The 21,172-nt window shown below is 36.2% G+C and overlaps 1 protein-coding gene across 8 annotated transcripts in view; it reads left to right on the forward strand.

Annotated features, from left to right (window-relative positions):
- Positions 1-21,172, forward strand: part of LRRIQ1 (leucine rich repeats and IQ motif containing 1) — a 295,150-nt gene that overhangs the window by 186,170 nt on the left and 87,808 nt on the right. Inside the window, exon 25 of one of the 8 annotated variants that reach the window (XM_056798589.1) lies at positions 8,168-8,517. The exons of the other annotated variants lie outside the window; for them this stretch is intronic. Coding sequence (XP_056654567.1) covers position 8,168 — 1 coding nt within the window. The 3' untranslated portion in view covers positions 8,169-8,517. Of the gene's footprint in view, positions 1-8,167; positions 8,518-21,172 lie in introns of those variants that run through there. 8 annotated transcript variants of the gene reach the window in all.

Here is a 21,172-nt window from a genome sequence, read left to right on the forward strand (position 1 = left end):
ATAATTGTGGGAATAAGGCAGAAATAGCAGAGGAATGAAAAGAGAAAAAGAGGGCACCAAGAGGAATACTTATCATTCTTACCAATTCATCTAGTTACATCATCTTCTACTCTTAAATTCTTTACTTTATCTTATTATTGTCATTCACCCAACTCTCATCTGTGCTTCTTGAGGTTCTAGATGGGCAATGGCCACATCTTAGTAAAACCTTCTCAACAGATGAGCTAAACCCTATTGAGGTAACTACAGATCTCAAATCCATCACTGAGTTGGGGGGATAGTGTAGCCCCAGCATGTGAAGCTTTTCCCTGGCAGAATGGATAAATGAGAACAATTTGTTCCAGTGGCCACATAGGTGACTGAAGTAGATGCTTTGGAAAGCCTAGAGCTTGGTTAGACTTCAAAAAAGCCAAGACTGTCCTCTGCATCCCTGGCCATTGCCAGGTGTCCTGACTTTGGTTTTGCCAGTAGACTTTGGTGACTTTGAGAGAGTGAAGCTGATGACTTTTTGTAATTCTGCTTCACTTATCCAATCCATGGGCAACTTAAGACAACACCCATGATGTCATTGATCCTCTTTGGAAACAAAAGACAAACAACAGCAACGTATTGTCCTATGTTCATGCCACATCAAACTTTGCCCCTCATTTACCCACACCACATACTTTCTTTACCTTTCCTTATATCCTGCTAAACACCATTAAAGGAAGTTACAGAGCCATATTATTATGATCCACAACGAACTTCTTATGCCATGCCTTCTCAGTTGGGCCCTCATTGCTAGAAGGCAAAACATCGTAACTCTTGGTTAACAAGCTAAGAGAATGCACATTTGAAATATTCGGTATTTGTGGAAAATTGAATATGTTTCAATACTTCAAGGGATCTACATTTTCAGTCTATCGTGGTAGAGACATACATATATTCCCATTAGCTGGTATACAATTATTGTGGGTCAAAGATAAGAGGCTGAACAATTGCTAAGGAAACTGCTGATAGCCACTTCAAATTCTAACATCACACATTTAGTTTTATAACTTTTTAAAGCTTTTGAGAGCAAAAAACAATCAGCAGTATGTTGAAGCAACTTAAGATAGATCAATAGCACAGGAGCTAGTGCACAGAACAATAGTACAATTTCACAAGAGAGGGAGGAGTAAAGTAAAGCTGGAATTATTTAAGGGGAAAAGGATGGAGGAAGTTCTGAGGGAATATTTGCCCTGTACCTGGCAAGGTGTTTTGTGAGAATGAGAAGGCATTCCTTGTTCAAGGACTGGAGACAAAGGAAGTTGGTTAAATACTTTTACAATTATGAAAATAAAATTCCTTTTAGACAAAACTGAATAGTTGAAGTAACCATTTAGACAAGATTACACATATCTTCTATCCAAAGGGGCAGTTAGATGGCATAGTGAAGAGAGCAAATGGCCTGGAATCAGGAACACTTGAGTTCAAATCCATTCTGACACTTAATAGCTGTGTAACTCTAAAAAAGTCACTTAACCCTATTGCCCTGTGCATCCTCATCTATAAAATGAGCTGGAGTAGGAAATGGGAAACCACTTCATTATCTTAGCCAAGAAATCCCCAAATGAGTTGGACACAACTGAAACAACTGAAAAACAAACTTACCCAAAGACAAGAGGTTGTTTCAATAGTGAATACAACTATCTGCTCTACATAATTTTTTCATTTTTTTCTCTTTACTTTCTATTATTAACCCACCCCATAGTTGGGGGATTTTTACATTGATAGACTCCCCCATGTATCTATCAAGATAATTTCTCCCTAAGGTCACAAGCTAAACAGTGCCTTTCCATATTCTATGCCCTTTGTCCATGTTCTCTCATCATACATATATATATATATATGTATATATATATATATATATATATATATATATATATATAATTGTGAGGGTCATTTATTTTTTTTGTATTTGTATCTCCATCACCTAGAATATAGAGGGCATTTACTATGGTACAATAGATCTAGAGCTAGAAGGGAATTCAGACACTATCTAGTCCAATCCTCTCATCTTACAGATGGACTGAAACTCAAGGTCACAGAACTTTGGGCATTTGGGACAGGTCTCTCCATTTTGAGCACTCACAACTTCAATTCTTCAGTTATTGTTATTGTGTTCCAAGACTCACAAACCCATTGAAAGAATCTTAATGTTGAAATATTAATTTGTTAGAAAATATCTTGGGATTTCACACATGCAATCCAGCATGTTTATGACCTAGATTAGATATAGATAAACTCATGTGCTAATTCAATTCTTTGGGTTTCCAACTATATGCTACAGGCTGGTTCAGTTTCATTCTATATAGGATGACAGGGCAGTCTTTTAAAATTATTAGTGGGACATCATTAAGGAGAATCCGATTTTCTGTTATTTGATGCAATCAGCATAGGTGTTCCACAAAGAGGAACATTTGGAGTACCTCATTATCATTGGTAAATCTCCTCTCTGTTACCTATATAGCACGTTCTTCCAGTGGTAGAAAGAAATTCTTCTTTCCCCTCCTTGTTTGACAATAATGATACAGTCATTTAATTTAATTTAACAAAAAATAAAGCCTCTACTATATACAGATACCCTGGATCAGTGATGGTAAACCTTTTAGAGACCGAGTTCCCAAATCAAAACCCTCACACAACATTCCAGACCCCACATTACCCAGAAAGCAGAGGGAAGAAGCACCCCCATTGGACTGCTGGGCAGAGGGGTGGGTCATGTGAGAAATATCTTCAGGCATGGTGGATAGGGGGAGGAGTACAGGCCCCTCCAGCACTTGTGCCATAGGTATGCCAACATGGCCCTAGGCTGTTTGTAGATTATATGCTAAATTCTAGGGAAGCAAAACCAAAAATGGCATAGCCCATGTCCTTATAGAGCTTGCATTCTCTTTGTCAACACAACATATTTTCAGATATTTAAATATAGGTATTTGAGTAGAAAGAGAACAATCTGTAGGATCATGGGAAGGCTTAATGGAAGAGACATCAAACTTGAGTGTGTTGAAGGAAGACAAACACAAAGGAATGAGTTTAATCTAGGTATAACTAGAACTACTTGTTTCAATGTAAGGAGAGATCCTAGATTGAGGGAACTACTAATAGACCAGTTTGCTTAGAAGTATAAGAAGGGCAGTCATGTGAAATAAAGCTGGAAAGGTAGATTAGAGACAAATTAGAGAAATCATTTTAATAAATAGATCTTTCCTAGGATTGTATAATCATTGAACATTTATTTTGATGGCTTTTGTCAAGGAATCCAATATGATCCCAGCATAATTGGGAAAGATTATTTCTTGGAAGAGATCTCTTGAGCTTCCTTTTTTTCTCTGTCCAGTCAAATGCTTTTTGTAATCAACAATCAACAGTGGAATATTAAATTTGCTTCACTTCTGTATTACATGGGTTAAAAGAAAGGTTCAAAACTAACTAACTAACTAACTAACTATATATATATATATATATATATATATATGTTATATATCATAGGTTTATTTAGCTAAAGGGAAGAAGGGAAAAAGGGAATTGGGGAATAACTAACTCTTAACCCAAATAGAGATTAAAACTCTTATACTTTCTATAATTGTTCTAAACTAAATTCTTACAGTAGTAATTAAGGATAAGGGGGTTTTGTAGGAACAAGGACAAAGGACAAAGAATTTCACAACCAGGAGTCCTCTTTGAGTCAAGCCTAGTCCCAGTAACAACTCTGTTGAAATCTACTTGACAGCACCAGCACCACCAGCAGCAACAGAATATCAAGAAAGCCAAAGAAGAAGCAATCATTGACTCTCTGGGTCCACCCCAGAAATACCAAACAGAAACCCTCTCTCTCTTCCAGAGGAGTTCACCAACTGGTCTCAAAAATTACCTCTGTGCTCCTGAGAGTTCTGTGTGGAATGTTGCTTTGCAGGATCTCTTCCTGTCAGTTTACCCTGTTAAAATCCCTTACTACAATCCTCCCTTTGCACAAAGCCAATATCATGTTGAAAACACTATTTTTGCATTTGTGCACTAACATACTTATATTTTCCTTAAAATACCCCAAATACCCAAAATAATAAACAACCTACACTCAACTATCTTATCCTATATAATACTATCCTATTCTAGGGATTTAATCAAGGAAAGGAAAAGGAAAAGTATACAATGAACAAGTACAAAGTTCAAAATACAGATAAAACATATGCAAAAGCAAACAAGCAAATAATATCAAAATCAAAATACAAACACAAATTCATGCAAAACATTAAAATCATAAAATACTACTCTTATCAACTAATACAAAAAATTCTACTACTATTGCAATGCATAAACAGTAAACTTAGACAAAATTTTGAAAAAACACAATAAACACAACATTGCATAAGTTTTACAAAAAAATTAAACCAAACTATCAAACTCACTTATGCAAAATACATTTAACAATAGATGAAAAATTAAACATGTGATCTATTTACATAAGTTTTACACATATACACATAATATACACATGTATACTATACATATACATGTATACTTGATATTTACATGTATTGCATATATACCAATATATACTATATACAATTAATTTTACAATCCTAACTATAACACACTATTTACATATATTTACATATGTATTTATAATTTTGCATGATATGAGATGTTATATGTCATATGTACTATATAATGTGTATTGTTATGTATGTTGCAATATATTTTGTAGTGTAGTTCAGTATCTTACCTTGCCTTATTAACCTTATATACTTCATCCTGTGTCACCACAGGCATATCTCTTAGAGGAAATAACCATGCTTGGGTTTTATTACGTTCAGCATTCTCCCTTTCCAATCTAGACATTTTCTTAATATTTACTCCATTATTTTCCTTAACTATAGCATTATCCTTGAAATCATTCAAAATGCCATTATTAAAAATCATTCTCTCCTTTGTACATTGCTCCATTGCTTTTATCTTATCTTTCATTACCATAATCATCTGCTTCATCTCAAAATCTTGTTATTCATAATACAGTTGCCCATAGTTTATAAGCAACACCAAAAAACAAAACTCTACATTTATACAAGATAAGTAAACATAAACACATCAATGGTACATAAACTAACAGTTCTGATAGTCAAAGACATCACTGGTTCCCTCCATTCATATCCTAAAAACAATATAACAACAATGGGTAAGCAAGGTGAAAATCCCATAAGGGATATGTAGGAAACAATCCCATAAAAATACAAAATAACATTTGTCATGTCTCCTGACATGATATTAAATGTGTACATGAAGCTGCTATAAAACACAGGATACATGTTATTATTATCCACTATGATTAGTAATAACAAACACCAAATAACAGAATTTTTAAAAAATGGCTTCCTAGCACATGTGCTATTGGCCTTTAGGGTATTTAAAAATTAAATCCCCCCTCAGTTTCAATAAAGGGTAAGCAGTATCAGCACCTTGGAGAGCAACCAGGTGCTGAGAGGGACAATGGAATATTGCAAGCTGGTCCAAGGGCCAATATACTGATCTCCCTGTTTTGCTTTGGACTAAGTCATTTTTTGTAGGTTTGCCTTAATGACTTGCCAAATGTAATAGGTGGGTTAAAAGAACGGTTCAAAACTAACTAACTAACTAACTATATATATATATATATATATGTATATATATATATATATATAATAACAGGCTTATTTTATTTATTTATTTATTTATTTATTTTAAAGGGAAGAAGGGAAAAAGGGAATTGGGGAATAACTAACTCTTAACCCAAACAGAGATTAAAACCCTTTTAACCTTCTATAATTATTCTAAACTAAAATCTTAAAGTAGTAATTAAGGATAAGGGGGTTTTGTAGGAACAAGGACAAAGGACAAAGAATCTCACAACCTGGAGTCCTCTTTGAGTCAAGCCATAGTCACAGTAACAGCTCTGTTGAAATCCACTTGATAGCAGCACCAGCACCAACAGCAGCAAGGAGAGGCAGAATATCAAGAAAGCCAAAGAAGAGGCAATCACTGGCTCTCTGGGTCCACCCCAGAAATACCAAACAGAAACCCTCTCTCTCTTCCAGAGGAGTTCACCAACTGGTTTCAGAAACTGCCTCTGTGCTCCTGAGAGTTCTGTGTGGAATGTTGGTTTGCAGGATCTCTTGCTGTCAGTTTACCCTGTTAAAATCCCTTACTACAGTAAAACATTAAAATCATAAAATACTACTCTTATCAACTAATACAGAATATTCTACTACTATTACAAAGCATAAACAGCAAACTTAGACAAAACTTTTTTAACAATACAATAAACACATTGCATATGTTTTACAAAAAAATCAAACCAAACCATCAAACTTGCTTATGCAAAATACAAATAATGCTCAGTCAAATGCGTGTTTGTAATGACACATTGGCTTTAAAGGATCATTTGCAAAAAGCTTGCCAGTTACATTCTTATATTTTGATGTGTATAACTCATTCTCATGAAGATGAAAAAGCAAATGCTCTAGTAGTAATTGATGTCCATTTATAAACAATTTGTGGTTGTTAATATCTTATATGATTTTTTTCCTTTTGTATCTTTCCATTTCCTAAGATTTCTTATCAATCACTTAAGTGCCTTCAGAATTGTCAGATCTAGAATGGATTCCTTCAGAGGGTATTTGGACAGTATAATTAGCCTTTCACTGAAACAGAGTAGAAGCCTTTACATCTGGTAGAACTTTTAGAAAGCATAAATTCTACTGGCATAGTTTTCAAGAACCAACAGCCACCTGCATCCCCCATTAGGCATCACAGAAGGACTTTGGAGAACAAATTACTGAATATGATGAATTTCAGAGAACTTCATAGAAGAAACTATTGAATATATGAATACATATAATTATTAGTTTAATTTTTTATAAAACATATTAAAACCCATTAGTAAAAGTGAGATTTTTAAAGAAATATATAAAAATATTAGAATTTCTAGTAGTCATTTTTTTGTAATAATAATTAAACTAAATCCTTATACTACCTATTTTTTCTCCTTTTGTGATTTAATCAATCTTCAGCATCTTTGCTTCATTTAATTTTATAATCTGTAAGGTAAAAGTTAAAAAACATTTTGCATACATCACTGCTTGAATTATGTATTTTAAACCATCATGCATATAATAACATTATAATTTATAATATACATTTGTGCTTATAAAATAGTTGTTTCCTTTTTACTCCTCTAACAGAAATTAATATTCAAATTGTGATTTTAAAATGTCACAGTAGGGCATATTAGTACTAAATGCAATCTAACATAAATAGGAAAAATTCAGGTACCTCACTTGCATTGCCTTATACCTAACTTTATCTACTCTCTATAAAAGTTAAGTAAGTTTTTAAAAATAATTCATGTTTTTTATAATAATTTTGGCAGTTATCCATTGGAACAGAGGACCTAAAAGGTCTATATTTATATCATTAATAAAAACAATAATGATAAATGACCATTCAGAAAGCTTTATACAAATGAGTTCATTTGATTCTACATATAACCCTGTGAGGTTAACAATTAGATTTCATTCTTGCCAGAATGGTTGGCACTTGTTTATACAATGTCTATATAAATTTAAATATTACATTATGCCACTAGAACAGAAAAATATTAGAAAGCATAAATACTCCTAAATAGACAGGTAACTATCAATATATCAAATATTTTAATACTTATATAAAATCTTTATAAGATTATTCTGCATGTGTATTACATTTATCCTGCATACAATGACATTATATAGATCAAATCTAGACATTCACACAATTGACCACAAGGTATAGAAAATAAAAGATCTAGATATATTTGTTCTTTGTTAATAATAAAACAACATTTAACTTGGTAGGGCCAAATGAAGCCTTAAAGGAAGTCTCTTGCATATATCTATATCATACAAGGATTTCTGACAATCAAAACAGCCAAAAATAACTATTCAAGAGCCATCTGATTATTATCAACTGAATTTTTTAAAGAGGGGTATATTTGATGGTTAAAGATGTTTATTACTGTTGTAGAATATTCCTTGCTTAAAATCCTAAATGAAGGGAGATTCCTTGTAGATGGTGAGGTCGTCCAGATGTTCCTATTTGTGGATAATGGTATGCTAATTTCATTAAACCCCAGAATATTATAGGACCTCCTCAATGAAATCTGTGATTGTTCAAAAGAGTGGACCAGAGGAGCATCCATGAAGCCTTCACAGAATCAAATGGATCAAAAATGCCTGTTGTCCAGATTTTGACCCACAGTTGGAAGACGAATCCATTCAGTTAGCTCACAACAGATGAACAATGAGAATGGGCCCTGGGATTGAACAGGAGGAAGAATGTGTGGTAGATTGCTTTTAGGAAATGGCAGCATATTTGTAATGTTCCCAAGCTGTTTCCTGGTGCAAAGGCTCATCTTTTCAAAACAAATGTTCTTTTGATGTTGCTCCCTTTAATTAAGGAATTAAATTTTCTGGGGAACCTAAAGGAGGTATATAGAGATTAGTGGTGGGATATGGAAGGAGGAAGACCTGGATTTGTCCTTTGCCTTTTGACTCTCTGTAGCTATAGGACGGTGGACCAATTGCTTTCCTTCTCTTAAGTTCCCTTATGTCTTTGGCCTCAACATCAGCAACTCTTATTAAGTGCCTACTACATGCGAGAAAGTATAAACTAAGCATTGAGGTATTCATTGGGTCTACAAACTAATGGGGAAGATCACCCGTAAACAACTGTGTTGAAAGAAGTGTGTACTGAACAAATTGAAGATAATCTCAGAGAGAAGGCACTAATGTTAGGAAGAACTGGAAGAGGTTTCTTGCAGAAAATATTTTTTTGTGAAACTAGGAGTCGGGACAACCTGGCAACTTCCAGAATTCAGTACATATTATGCATTCTAGAGTTCAGCCAAACTAGCCTTCTTGCTCTTTTTCTTATGATACCCCATCTCCCATCTCTGCACCTTTGTCCTGGCTGTTCTTCATGCCTGGATTTTATTCTCCCTCCACCTCTTAGAATCCCTGCTTTCTTTGTTATTTTCCCTTAAGTTCTAGTTTATTTCCAAGTTTACTCTGTATCTGTTTTGCTTGTGTTTTGGTATATCCCGAGATGGGTATGTACTATCACCCTGTGACCAACACAATGCCTAGCATAAGATCTGTACTTATTAAAAGTTTATTGATTAAATGAACCTACATTTTTTCTCTTTTTTGGTGTCTAGCATTGAGCTCAGCCTGAATGAGATTTTTAGTATATCTCTATTTGCCATTTGCTGAATATTGAAAGATTGGGGAAACCAGGACTTTTTCTTCCGAGGAGAGTTTGAACTTTACTTGATAATTGGGAGCCACTAAAGAAAGTTGTACTTGTAGGAGTGATATGACCATATCAAGGCATAAGAAATAGTATTCTGCCAGTGATGTTGTAAAGAATAGAATGTATGAGGAGCCCTCTTGAGATACTGTTCTAATTGTCGGGACATATCTTTAGTCTCTTTGAGAAGAGCATCTTCACTGGGAGAGTACAGCAAGTGATAATATTACCCAAACACATACTCTAGTTGTATAGGAACAATAGGAGGTGAGACAGTGGTGGAGTGTGGGGAATCATAGCAGTGATGGAGTGTGGGAGAATAAGAGCAAGGTGCCAGGGGAGAGAGAAGAGATGAATAGACACAAAGCCAGAAAGCTACCTCAGAGCTGCATCTGACCACTGTCACTATCAATAGCTACCTTCTTCTCTTCTGTGGCAACAAAAAAGGCTACAGATAGCGTTCCTGCTATAGCCTCTATTCTGAGAACCTAATATCATGGCAAAAGTACAAAATTCACCAATCTGGGTTACAGAGAAGGTCTGGGAAGCTTTATTGTTGTTAAGAGTTATAATAGGGAGAAGACATGTATATTCCTCAGCCATATAAACTCTGCATGCCATTTCCTAGGTGTGTGTAAGGGGTCAAAAGCAGAAAAATGGATAGTAGTCAGTCCTGTTCTACAGTTGACCTTGGAGGAAAGGCAGAATCTTAACTAATCAGTCATTGGCCTCTAAGGAGCAAAACAAGGAGACTTTGTTTTGCTCTAAACCCAGCATAGCAGGAAAATAGAGGAAGAGCCAAAATGAACTTAGCAGAGGGAGTGGGTTTGATTTGGTTTGCTTTTGATCATATTTTCGCTGAATTGAAGACTATTTTAAAGATGTAGTCACACTGTCCAGGAGAGGGAAGACACAGTGTCCCTCTCTCTCTTTGCCTTCACAATAATACACTTACAAGTTTTCAGTGGTTACAGGCACAAATGCTGAGATGCAATGCCTCTCCGTACCCTGAAGCTCCTTGGACAAGTAGCTAAGGGAAAGGGAATAAACATTTATTTACTAAGCACAATGTGCCAGGCACTTTACAAATATCTCATTTAATCTTCACAGTGGTTCTGGGAGTTGGTGCTATTATTATCGTCCCCATTCTACAGCTAAAGAAACTGAGACAGATTGCGATTGAGTAACCTGCCCAGGGTCAGTGTCTTGAAGTAGATTTGAACTTAAATCTTCCTGACTCCAGAGCTGCTGCTCTATCTCCTGCACTGCCTAGCTAGCATCCCTTTACCTTTCTTCCCTTGGACTACTGAAGCTTAATATAATAATTTATGAGTGAGAGTGCCCTCACAAACCTGTCTTCCTCATCTACTAACTGTCTGTGACAGGCAGATAAGTAGAAATATATCTGAGAGGAATTATAGCCTACATTTCCCTGAAGTATATTGGAGATTGTAGTTTAAGAAACAGGAAGCAAGATTACTATTTCTTATTATATACCTTCCACTTTATTTTTTTAGTAAATTCTCTTTTCTATGCCATTCAATCCATCAACAGGCATGTATTCAGTGCCTACTTTGTGCTGGGCACTGTGTGGTGTGCCAGGGAAACAGATACAAAGAATGAAAGGCTCCCTACTCTCAAAAAGCTAACATTCTAACATGTCATGTGATTAATTTTGACTGGACAAAGTGGTTCAGAGGTAAATGAAGGCTTCTAAGCAGTGAGTGAATTCTTCATGGAACCAAACAGATTCTAAACATCCAAAGGTGGCAGTGAAATATAGCATAATAATCAAGATAATTGATAATGAAAGGGGAATCTCAAGAGGCAGCAAAGAGAATCTAAGGGGAAGTAAATATGAGAGATGTTGCAGAAATAAAATCACAGCCTGTAACTGAAAGCAAGGAAATAGTCAAAGATAATGCCAAATCTATGTATATAGGAAACTTGGGGATTGGCAGTGATTGAAATAGTTGTTTATGCTTCATTTTGAAGAGGACTAGTGTCATCACGGGGTGATGTTTTGACTTGTTTATGAATTGGGAGAGTTGTAATCTTCAGCCTCATTCTCTCTTCTATAGCCACTAAGGTCAAATGGTAAGACAAAAGTCAGGGCAAATGGTGATGTCCTGGAATGCAGTGGATGTCCTTAACATTTTTAATACCTGACCAAACTCTAGGCACTCCACAGGGCCTGCTCCCAGTGCCTTTATGGCCATTGGAACAAATTGTTTACATCTACTCATTGTGCAAAGGGACGTCTTTGAAGACATCCCCCAATCAACAGTGAATTTGAGGCTTGTCAGTTAATAGTAAAATCAGAAGGAAGAGCAGGTTTCTGAGGAAAGGCAATGGACTTGTATTTGGATATTTTGTTTAAGGTGGGACATCCAGGTGGAGATGTCTTATAGTGAGATGGAGGTACACATGTATGGTTCTCAAAAGAGAAGTCAGGAATAGATCTATAGATTTAGAAGCCATTTGCCTACTGATGAGAGCTAACAGCAGGAAAATAAATGATGTAAAAGGAGCGAATGTAAAAAGAAAAGGGAAGAAATTCAAGCATAAGTCCTTGATGAATACCTACTTTAACAAGCCTGGGAAAATATGGAACATCTAATGAAAGAGGCCAAGGGGAGTTTAGAAAGGTGGAAACAGATACAGTGTATGTGTCTCAAACGAGAGGAGGCGCTATACAAGGATGGAGTGGTCAACAGTGGCAAAGATTATAAAAAAGGTCAAGGAGGGGAAAAATTGAGCAAATCCCAGTAGATCTAGAAATAAGAAAGTTATTGGTGATGTCTTAGAGCAGAGTTTTAGTTGAAAAGTTAGGTTAGAAACCCAATAGTAATGGATTTTTTTTTTAAAAAGAAGAGTATAGGTAGTGAGGAAAATGGAAGTAGTGACTATATATATATATATATATATATATACACATATATATGTATATACATATATATATATATGTTTTATCTTGATGTCAAGAAATCTGCTTGATTATTGTTATTCATACTCGAAGAGAACCAAAATGCCATCACTATGGATGATATCTTTTGACTGCAACATAAATTGGATTTCAGTGAGGCAGTATTACACAAAATCATCAACCTCACTCTCTAACAAAGTCATCCAAATCTAGTGGCAGAACAAAAGTCAAGATGGCTGGTAATAGCTTGGGATGCATTGGATGCACTAGCTTCTTTGATGTCTGACCCAGCCATAAGCATTCCACATTGCCTGCTTCTGCTGTTTTCATGGCCATTTAAATAAACTGTTCTCATCTGCCCCTTCTTCCAGGGGAAGCCTTTACCAGCCTGGGGTAGACATCCTCCTAACTAATGGGCTCGAGGTCTGTTGGTTGCTCTCAACCTAGTTTAGCCTGCCTGCCAAGACAATTGATTGGAGTGTGGCCTCTGCACATAACACAAGTTCTTGGATCCACAGATGAGAGCTGGGTGTTAGGTGAACACCAAAAGAAGAAAGCAGCCATGAAAAGAGCTTGGCAAGTCCTCACACCAAAGGGACTAGTCTCTGAACCCCCCAGGCACTGTTCAAGAAATCTAGTGGTGAAAGGGGGGGGGGCGGGGAAGTGGTGCAGTGGCCAGAGGGACTAAAAGAATCAAATAATTCAATATTGGGAGAACTGCTTATTTTGGGCAGGTAGACAATAAGAATCCAAAGCAAGGGGGAGATTAAAAGTAGTACATGAAGAAAGGTGCTACAGCAGGATTAGGAAGGAGTGATGGAACAGCATCAAATGCCCAGGCAGATAAAATAATATTGGCAAGAGGAATTGAGGAATCTCTGCCTCTGAGAGATAGTGTTTTGGAATACTAGAAAAAGCATTGCTCTTGAAATCAGCAGAGACACTCTAGCTGGATGGGTGTAGGGAAACCTCTAAGTGAGTCATGGTATGTAAAGAACTGAACTAGGGACAGGAAGACCAGAGTTCAAAGCCAACCCTAGACACTTACTAACTGTGTGACCTTGGGCAAGTCATTTGACCTCTTTGCCTCAATTAAACTCTATAATGAAGATAATAGGATCTACCCTTCAAGCTTGTTGTATGGATCAAATGAGGTAGTGTTTGTAAAAAGTTTTTAGCATTGTGCCTAGTACCATAATGGTGAACCCATAACACATATGTCAGCACTGACATGCATAGCCATTTTTGATGGCATGTGGCCGCATACAGAAAATATGGGGCCGCATGCCAAGAAGGACATGAACATCATGAAATTGTGGTTTTTTTCTCAAAGTGACACATCACCTGAGTTATGCTCAGTTTTTTGGCAAATTTTGACACACCAAGCTCAAAAGGTTGCCCATCACTGACCTAGTATGTAGTAACAGTATATAAATATTTATTCCTTTCCCTTTCCCTTCCCTTTTTTCAAAGCTTCAATTTCCTCATCAGTAAAATAGGACTAGTAATAATACTTGCAGCTTGGTGATGTAGTAGTTTGTTAATTCAAGAAGAAGAAACCCCCAGACATTTTAATATTAATGGTAGCAGTTAAGGGTGCCACAAGCATCAAATGAGATATTATGTTAAGTACTTTGCATACACTGAGATGAATGCCAGACTTTTTTATACTGTCATATTAAAGGAAGGACAGAGAAAGGTAATGATGCTAAGAAGGTTTATAAATGGAAGAAAGTTGGTGAAGAAGCTTAGGTTGGTTGGATGGTCTCAACTTTCTAAGTGAAAAAGAAGGCTATGGAATCTGCTGTGAATGTAGGTACTTTGGGTATTACTTAGGGTGCTAGAAGACAGGGAAATAGCAGAAATATGTATAATATACATAAGTATCAGGTGATTATTAAAATAATCTTCATAAAATATTCTTTGGATTATTTAAACTTGTACCATAAAAAATATCAGTAGAATACTAAACATTTGATGAATTCAAAAGAAGGGCAGAAGGGAGAGAGGAGAGAATTTCCTTTTTAAAATGGGTATACTCTCTTTAGAATAAACTTTTTTAACCTCATCAATTGATAAAGGGATGTGAATGAGTTGAAGTAGAGCTGACTGTATACAGGACCATGAAAGGCCATAGCATTGGTGAGGACTTTGAAACACAAGCCTTCACAGAAGACAAAAGATAGCTGTACCATGTTTATCATTTCTTTGAAACAATTATATAAAAAGACAACCAACTTACATCCATATATTTCATTAATTCATTGTGTGGCTCTGAGTTTGGATAACCTATACTACTCTATAATACTATCACTCCCTGAGGGAGCCCAGAGTAGGAGAGGAGGCTAGTGGAATTATTTTCCAAGCATAATTTAATTACAGGGAGAAACAAGAGAGAACCATGCTAAGAGACTGTTCTTCAAGGTTATCACCCAGATATCAGTAGAAAACATATAGCCTTAACTGGGTCTATTGCTTCTTATGGCTCTTTTAAGTAACTAATGCTTTGAAAACCAAAAAAAAAAAAATATATATATATATATAAACCTATGAACCTCATTTTAGTTTCTGCCATAATCATTTGACACATGAAAATTACCAAAAAAAAATATGACAGACTTCAAGTTTAGAATATTACACAATTTGTAATTAAATTGTAAACTCTTTGAGGGAAGAAACTGACATTTCTTTTTCCTTTTGGGATCCCTAGCTTATTTTCTGTATAGAGAGTGTTTAATAATATTGTTTAGGTTGAATTGAATTGAGTTGAGGATAGGTGGGGGGAAGATTCAGTTGCATTAATTTCAACATTTAGGAAACACTCATTTTGCATAGACCATCTCCCATTTCCTGAAGCACAAGCAGGAACATGCTAGAGTCTGGTTAAACTTTCAGTGTGACTATTTCCACCTAAGAAGTCAGCAATTGTTACAGAACAGGGCTTGACTTATTCTTTTTTATTGTTGTCTAAACTTAAAGTGTTAGTGATACAGATTAAACAAACATATGTGCATACATTATTCCTTTCTGGGAGAGCTTGGTTGTTAACATTTACCAGAATGTCACTTGAGCTTAGTAGGCATTTTTAGTAGCAGGGTTCAGAAATTAAGTTATCAACACACTGGAGGTCTGGTGATTGGAAGCTATAATTAATAATAATAATAAGCAGCAATTGGCATTTTAAAAGTATTTTAAAGTTGACAAAATGATTTACATCCATTACCTCATTTGAGCCTCACAATATTCCTTAGAGCAGTTGTCCCTCCTTAACTTATAGCTCTTGGGATTCCTAGTTTATTTCATGATCCAGTTCAGGGACCTCCTCCTACTGTAATAATTAAAGGAATTGTTGAGGATTGAAGAGGTACAGGGGATGAGGAAGGTTTTGTAACAGGAAATGGAGGAATTGAAGGGATAGAATGAATATGGCTGCTGGTGAGGTAAAAGGAGAGAGAGACACGCCCTGCTGAGAGGTTGTCTTTGAAAAATGGGGTTCCTGAGAAATGGGCCAACTATGATAGACTGAGGGGATGTCTTCTCTATTGATTGATGTTGAAGATACCCCAGAGCAGGTAAGCACAGACCCTCCTGAGGGACAAGCATCCCCCACACACACCAAGGTCATCTGGCAGAGGTCAGATAGGACTATTTATGGTTGAATGGCTGTCCTTAGGTTCTCTTCCCTCTATGTTCCCCTGAAATGATAGTCCTCTTATCTGACTGTGGGTTATTTAACTCAAGATGAATTTAATAACAAGTTTGAATTGGGAAGGTATCAGGGAAGAAGGAAGAGGGGCTCCCTATACTTTTCCCCAGATTGGGTTTGAGTCTCAGCTTTTAGGCTGAGGCCAGGCCTCAAAGGCTGATGGAGGATTTCTTTTATTCCTGTCAATACTAATCTATGCTAGCTTTCTTAAGTTTAAAGTCTTTAGCAGTAGAAAGCAAGAGGAAGAAAAGGTTCTGGCTTTCAGAGCTGATTGGGCTTGTCTCTTCTGGCTGATGCCCCTAAAGATGGACCTTACAGTTCAAACCACTCCCTTTAAAATCTTTTGTTCAATGACACAATCACAGGAATCCAGGACGAGTGGAGCACACAGTTGGGAAAGTCCAGGAATAGAAGTACTTCTATCCAGAGACAGGGAGAGAGAGCACTCTTTCCAGTCTGAGGGCCAGGAAAAAGAGTGAATACTGAGAGCAACTGTCATTCTCCAACTTGCTCCACCCCCCACCAACTGTCATCACTGTCCATCAATCTTCACTGTAACATTCCAACTGCTGTCTGCTCCACCTCAGTGGCAGAAATGTCCAAAGCTTGATTCAGTTTTCCTTTCCACACTACACAAGATGATTCCTGATTCCCTCCTTGTTCTCACCTTGGCAAAATTACTTTGTTATTTATTTATCTATAGACATATGTTTCTCTCCCCAGTAATCTGTTAGCTCATTAAAGGCAACAGAGAATGTCTTTTTGTTTCAATATCTTCAGAACTTGGCAAAATACCTAGCACATAATAAGTACTTAGTAATTATATTTTGAATTGAATCTAATGATTTCATAATCTTTTTCAGAGTCAGATGTTCTCCATGCCTTTTGGATATTTTCCTCTCCCTCAGTGTCCCACCAAGAGTTCAAATTCGGCATTTCCTAAAGTGATCTCATTGTCTTTTCCCCTAAACCCTAAAACCTGTCTTTTGTAACACTATTCACTCAATCACTAATTTTTTAAGCCTTAGAGTTGCTTTTTGACTTCCTTCTCCCTAGCCACTCATATCTAAATATTTGCCAAATCCTATCAATTTCACCTCCACAATGTCTGTCAAGTCTTTCCTTTGCTGTGTAATTCTATGTTCACCACCCTTGAACAGGTTTACATTTTCAACTTCCAAATTATTGAAATTGTCTCCTGAGAAATCCCCCTTCCTGAAGTGGTTTACATTTCTCTTTCCCACTGTCAGAAGAACCTTTATTTTTTAATTGGTTTTGTCAATTCCCTGCCCAAAAACTTCCATTGAATCCTTATTGATTTCTATTCAGACACCCCTACTGAGTGCCCAAAGTCACCCTCCACTATCTAGCACCAATGTGTCTTTCTTAACCTTCTATCAAATTATTCCCAAACGATGATAGTTTTAGAGCTAGAAGAGATCTCAGAGTTTCTCATTGAGAGAATCTATGATTAGAGAAGTTATGACTTGCCTAAGGTCACACAAGTGACAGAGTAGAATCAGAATCCAAGACCTTTGATCCTGTAGTATTCTTTTTACTGTATCTTGGTGTATCTCTTTCTCTATGCTATGGTCAAAAGAGATTACTTTCTGTCCTCCTAAACACATTCTTTACTTCTCTGCCTTTGTACACTTTCCCCTTTGCCTAAATGTGTTCCTTCTTTATCTTTTCTTGTTGAATTCCTTTTATTATAATCCTCCCACCTCACATAGAAGATAATTTAGGAGTTAAATTAATTCATCATGTAATAAATATTATACTGACCTCTTGAAGTCTTCTATCCCAAAATATAAAGTCTTTGAAGAAAGGGACCATATCTTATCTAAATTTTTCATCGTAGTACATACAACGTTCTGCTCACAGCATGTGACTAATGAATTATGAATGAATCAGTGAAAATGTGTATAGACACATGGAGCAGCAACTTAGTGCAGTGATAACACTGATTTTGGTATCAGAAGGAAGACCTAGGTTCAAACTTCCTCTCCAATATTTAGCAGCTGTATGACTCCAGGCCAGTCATTTAATCTACCAGTTTTTTTAGTCATCAGATCTACCTAATTCATCCTACCAATTCTTGTAAGGAAACCAGAAACATTATGTAAAGGTGAATGGCACATTACAAAATATAGCAGAGATGACTTTAATCTCTCTTCTGTTCCCTTTGCCAAGTGTCCTGCTTAAAGGGCTCAGAAGAACATGTTCACTTACAAACAGAGCATTCAAGAATAGAAATGTTAGCATGGAAATATTCATCTTGATAGTGAAATTTATGAAAGATATTTTAAGTGAAAAATAGACATTGAAAAGATGTTTACTGAATACATTTATATATTACTTGTGAAAAGGGTTTCTATTCTTGCAGGTGTCCATTGCCTCCATACAGATTCACTTAAATCTGGTAATCCCATAACACAGGAAATTTTGTCTTCACAGAGCTGAAATAATTTAAAAGATGTACACTAGTAGTTCACTCTCAATGTTTTTTTTCTGCTTTTGACTATGTCCTTTATGTGATTTAATTACTCCACCAAGGCAGACCCATATTTAATATTAGCAAAAAATGTTGAAAACTGTCAAGTAACTGCCATCCTCGTACCTTTTTCTACTCCCCTGCCATGAAATATATTGGAACAAGCAAAAGAATGATTAGTGTTTCAGTCATTATTTGAGGCTTACATGTCTTAAATTTGGCTTTCTCCCCAAAGTTTCTGTTTTTAAACTCTCTTCCCAACAATCCTGTTCTGTATTCATTAAGCCATTTTTTCCTTAGTAATTAATTTCATGTACATTTGAATACATTGAAAAGAATAGGGATGTTGCTAGTCCCATACAAATAGCCCTTACAGAATTTCTGGTTTCATGCCAGTGCTGTCAGCCTTCCAAAAACACAGATTGGATTGGTTAACCAGGAAGCCATAAACAGCCTATCAACAAGTATTTATACAGATGTTAATGAAATTAAAATTCTGTAAGTGTAACGTTTGTGCCAAGATCCAATTTTATGTTTGCTTCATTTGTGAGGTATGATGCAATAACCTCTCTTAATAAACACATACGGAACATTTATACTTTCTAATATAAATCATATTTCCAGAGTATTTTCAGCATATAATCTATCCAAGTTACCAAAAATGTTTCCAGGCCATAGGTTCTTTTTTTTTCTTTCTCTCTATCTGAGTAGTTATGCACAGAGTACACCATGACTTTTGAAAACTTAAAAAAAAAGATATAGACTCTTCACCATCCACAAAACCAAATGTTTACAAATTGCATTACCAAAAATGCCATTAAGGGAAAGGAAAAGAAATATGTCATGGGAAAATTTCCATCATCAGTGGAATGATCAACTTTTTCTTTTTAGAGTACTCATTGACAATTGGTTCTTACTCCACTTCAGTGGGTCTGTAGTTTAAAATATGAAAGAATTAATTTATTTGAAGCATATGGATTCAATAAGAAACTTTTATTCTATCTGCAGTGAAATACCTTTACTGGTTAAAATGTCTCCTTTGCCTTGGGCAAACCTTACACAGTCTACAGGATTGCCAGCTATACTTTGGGTTCCTTAAAGAAAATAGCAAAATGTACAAAATGAGTTTTCACTGTAGTCATATAAGTTGATAACAAATACAAATTCGTCACTTCCAAATACTGAGATATTTCCAAATTTCAAGGATATCTATGGTTTCATTACTTTGGATAACCCCTCCTCAGCACAAATCACAAGCACTCTGAGAACTGATTGACAGTTGAGAATTTCCATGCCTGAAAATAAAAATCTTTACCATGAGACCAGTGGAACACTTTCTTCAGGGTACACTCTCCCAACTCCCAATTCTGCTGGCTGACAGGGTGGGCCCTAAGGTTTCTTGTACAGTCACTCAGTAGCCTCTATGATGTTCTTCATTATCAATTGGTTAGTAGAAAAAACTGAAAAATGGAAAAAAAATTGTTTTTACAAATGCAATTCATTGAAAAGATAAAAAGAATAGTAGTTAGAAAAGGAGTTTATCCAAAATGAGAGCTTGCTCTTCCTTTTGAAGAATTCAGGGTCTGAGTGGAGATTGTATCCAAGACTATACAATGGCAGTGAGACACCCATGTAGAAAATCTTTGTAGCTAAAGACTTCTGGAGCAGGAAGTTCCCCACCCTCTCTATATGGAGTCCTCCTAAAGTTCTCCTTAGATATAGCTTTCTTCTGGGCTCCATACATTGGTTGGCTCTTCTTACTAGGGGTCACAAATCCCTGAAACCATTGAGATCCTTGAGTGACTTTCCACATCTTTCCACATCCATTTACTTTCCACATCTTTCCACATCCATTTACTTTCCACATCTTTCCACATTCATTTACAGGCAGGTTATCTGTCATTAGGCACTAAGAATATCTCCTTTAAGACTCTGTGACAGCCTCTGTGGTCAGTGGAAACTCTGGTGGTTCTTCCACCCTATTGAAGCTCACATGACTATAACTTGGTTATTTTGTTTACAGATACTCCTTAATCTAAGATCATCAAAGAACAAACACAAAAGAAACTGGAGAACCATGTTGCCCCATGAATGTGGAGTATTAAAGCTTGCTGCCACAGAAAGTGACAAAAAGGAAAAGGAAAAAAATCAGATTGACAGGTCATGTTTTTGTAGGCAAATCCATTTCCAGCTTAGGACACTTCCTGAGCCAAAGAGAAGAATTTATATTATTTTAAAGTACCAAGAGCTCTGTATTTTATGGCTTCAAATCAGTTCCCCAAATCTTGGGCTAGACAGAAACTGTCTCTGCCCATGCTCTAAGGACTAGTCCCTCATTGATAGTCCCCTCTCCATACACCTCTACCCCATTATACCCAGGAAGTTATTAGCTTCTCAAAAATGAAATATCCAGAACAGCTAGGTGGTTCAGTAGATTGAGAATCAGACCCAAAGACAGGAGGTCTGGGATTCACATTTGACCTCAGACACTTCCCAGCTGTGTGACCCTGGGCAAGTCACTTAACCCCCAGTGCCTAACCCTTACCACTCTTCTGACTTGGAACCAATACTTAGTATTGATTCTAAGACAGAAGGTAAGGGTTTTAAAAAAATGAAATAGCCCTGTCCTTGGAATAGAGGCATAGAGTCAGTCTCTAGGATTGGACCTGAAATCCTTCCAGTTTAAAAGAAGGTGCTAGAATTT

Source organism: Monodelphis domestica, chromosome 5 (genome assembly GCF_027887165.1).
Source record: "Monodelphis domestica isolate mMonDom1 chromosome 5, mMonDom1.pri, whole genome shotgun sequence".
NCBI classification, from domain to species: Eukaryota; Metazoa; Chordata; class Mammalia; order Didelphimorphia; family Didelphidae; genus Monodelphis; species Monodelphis domestica.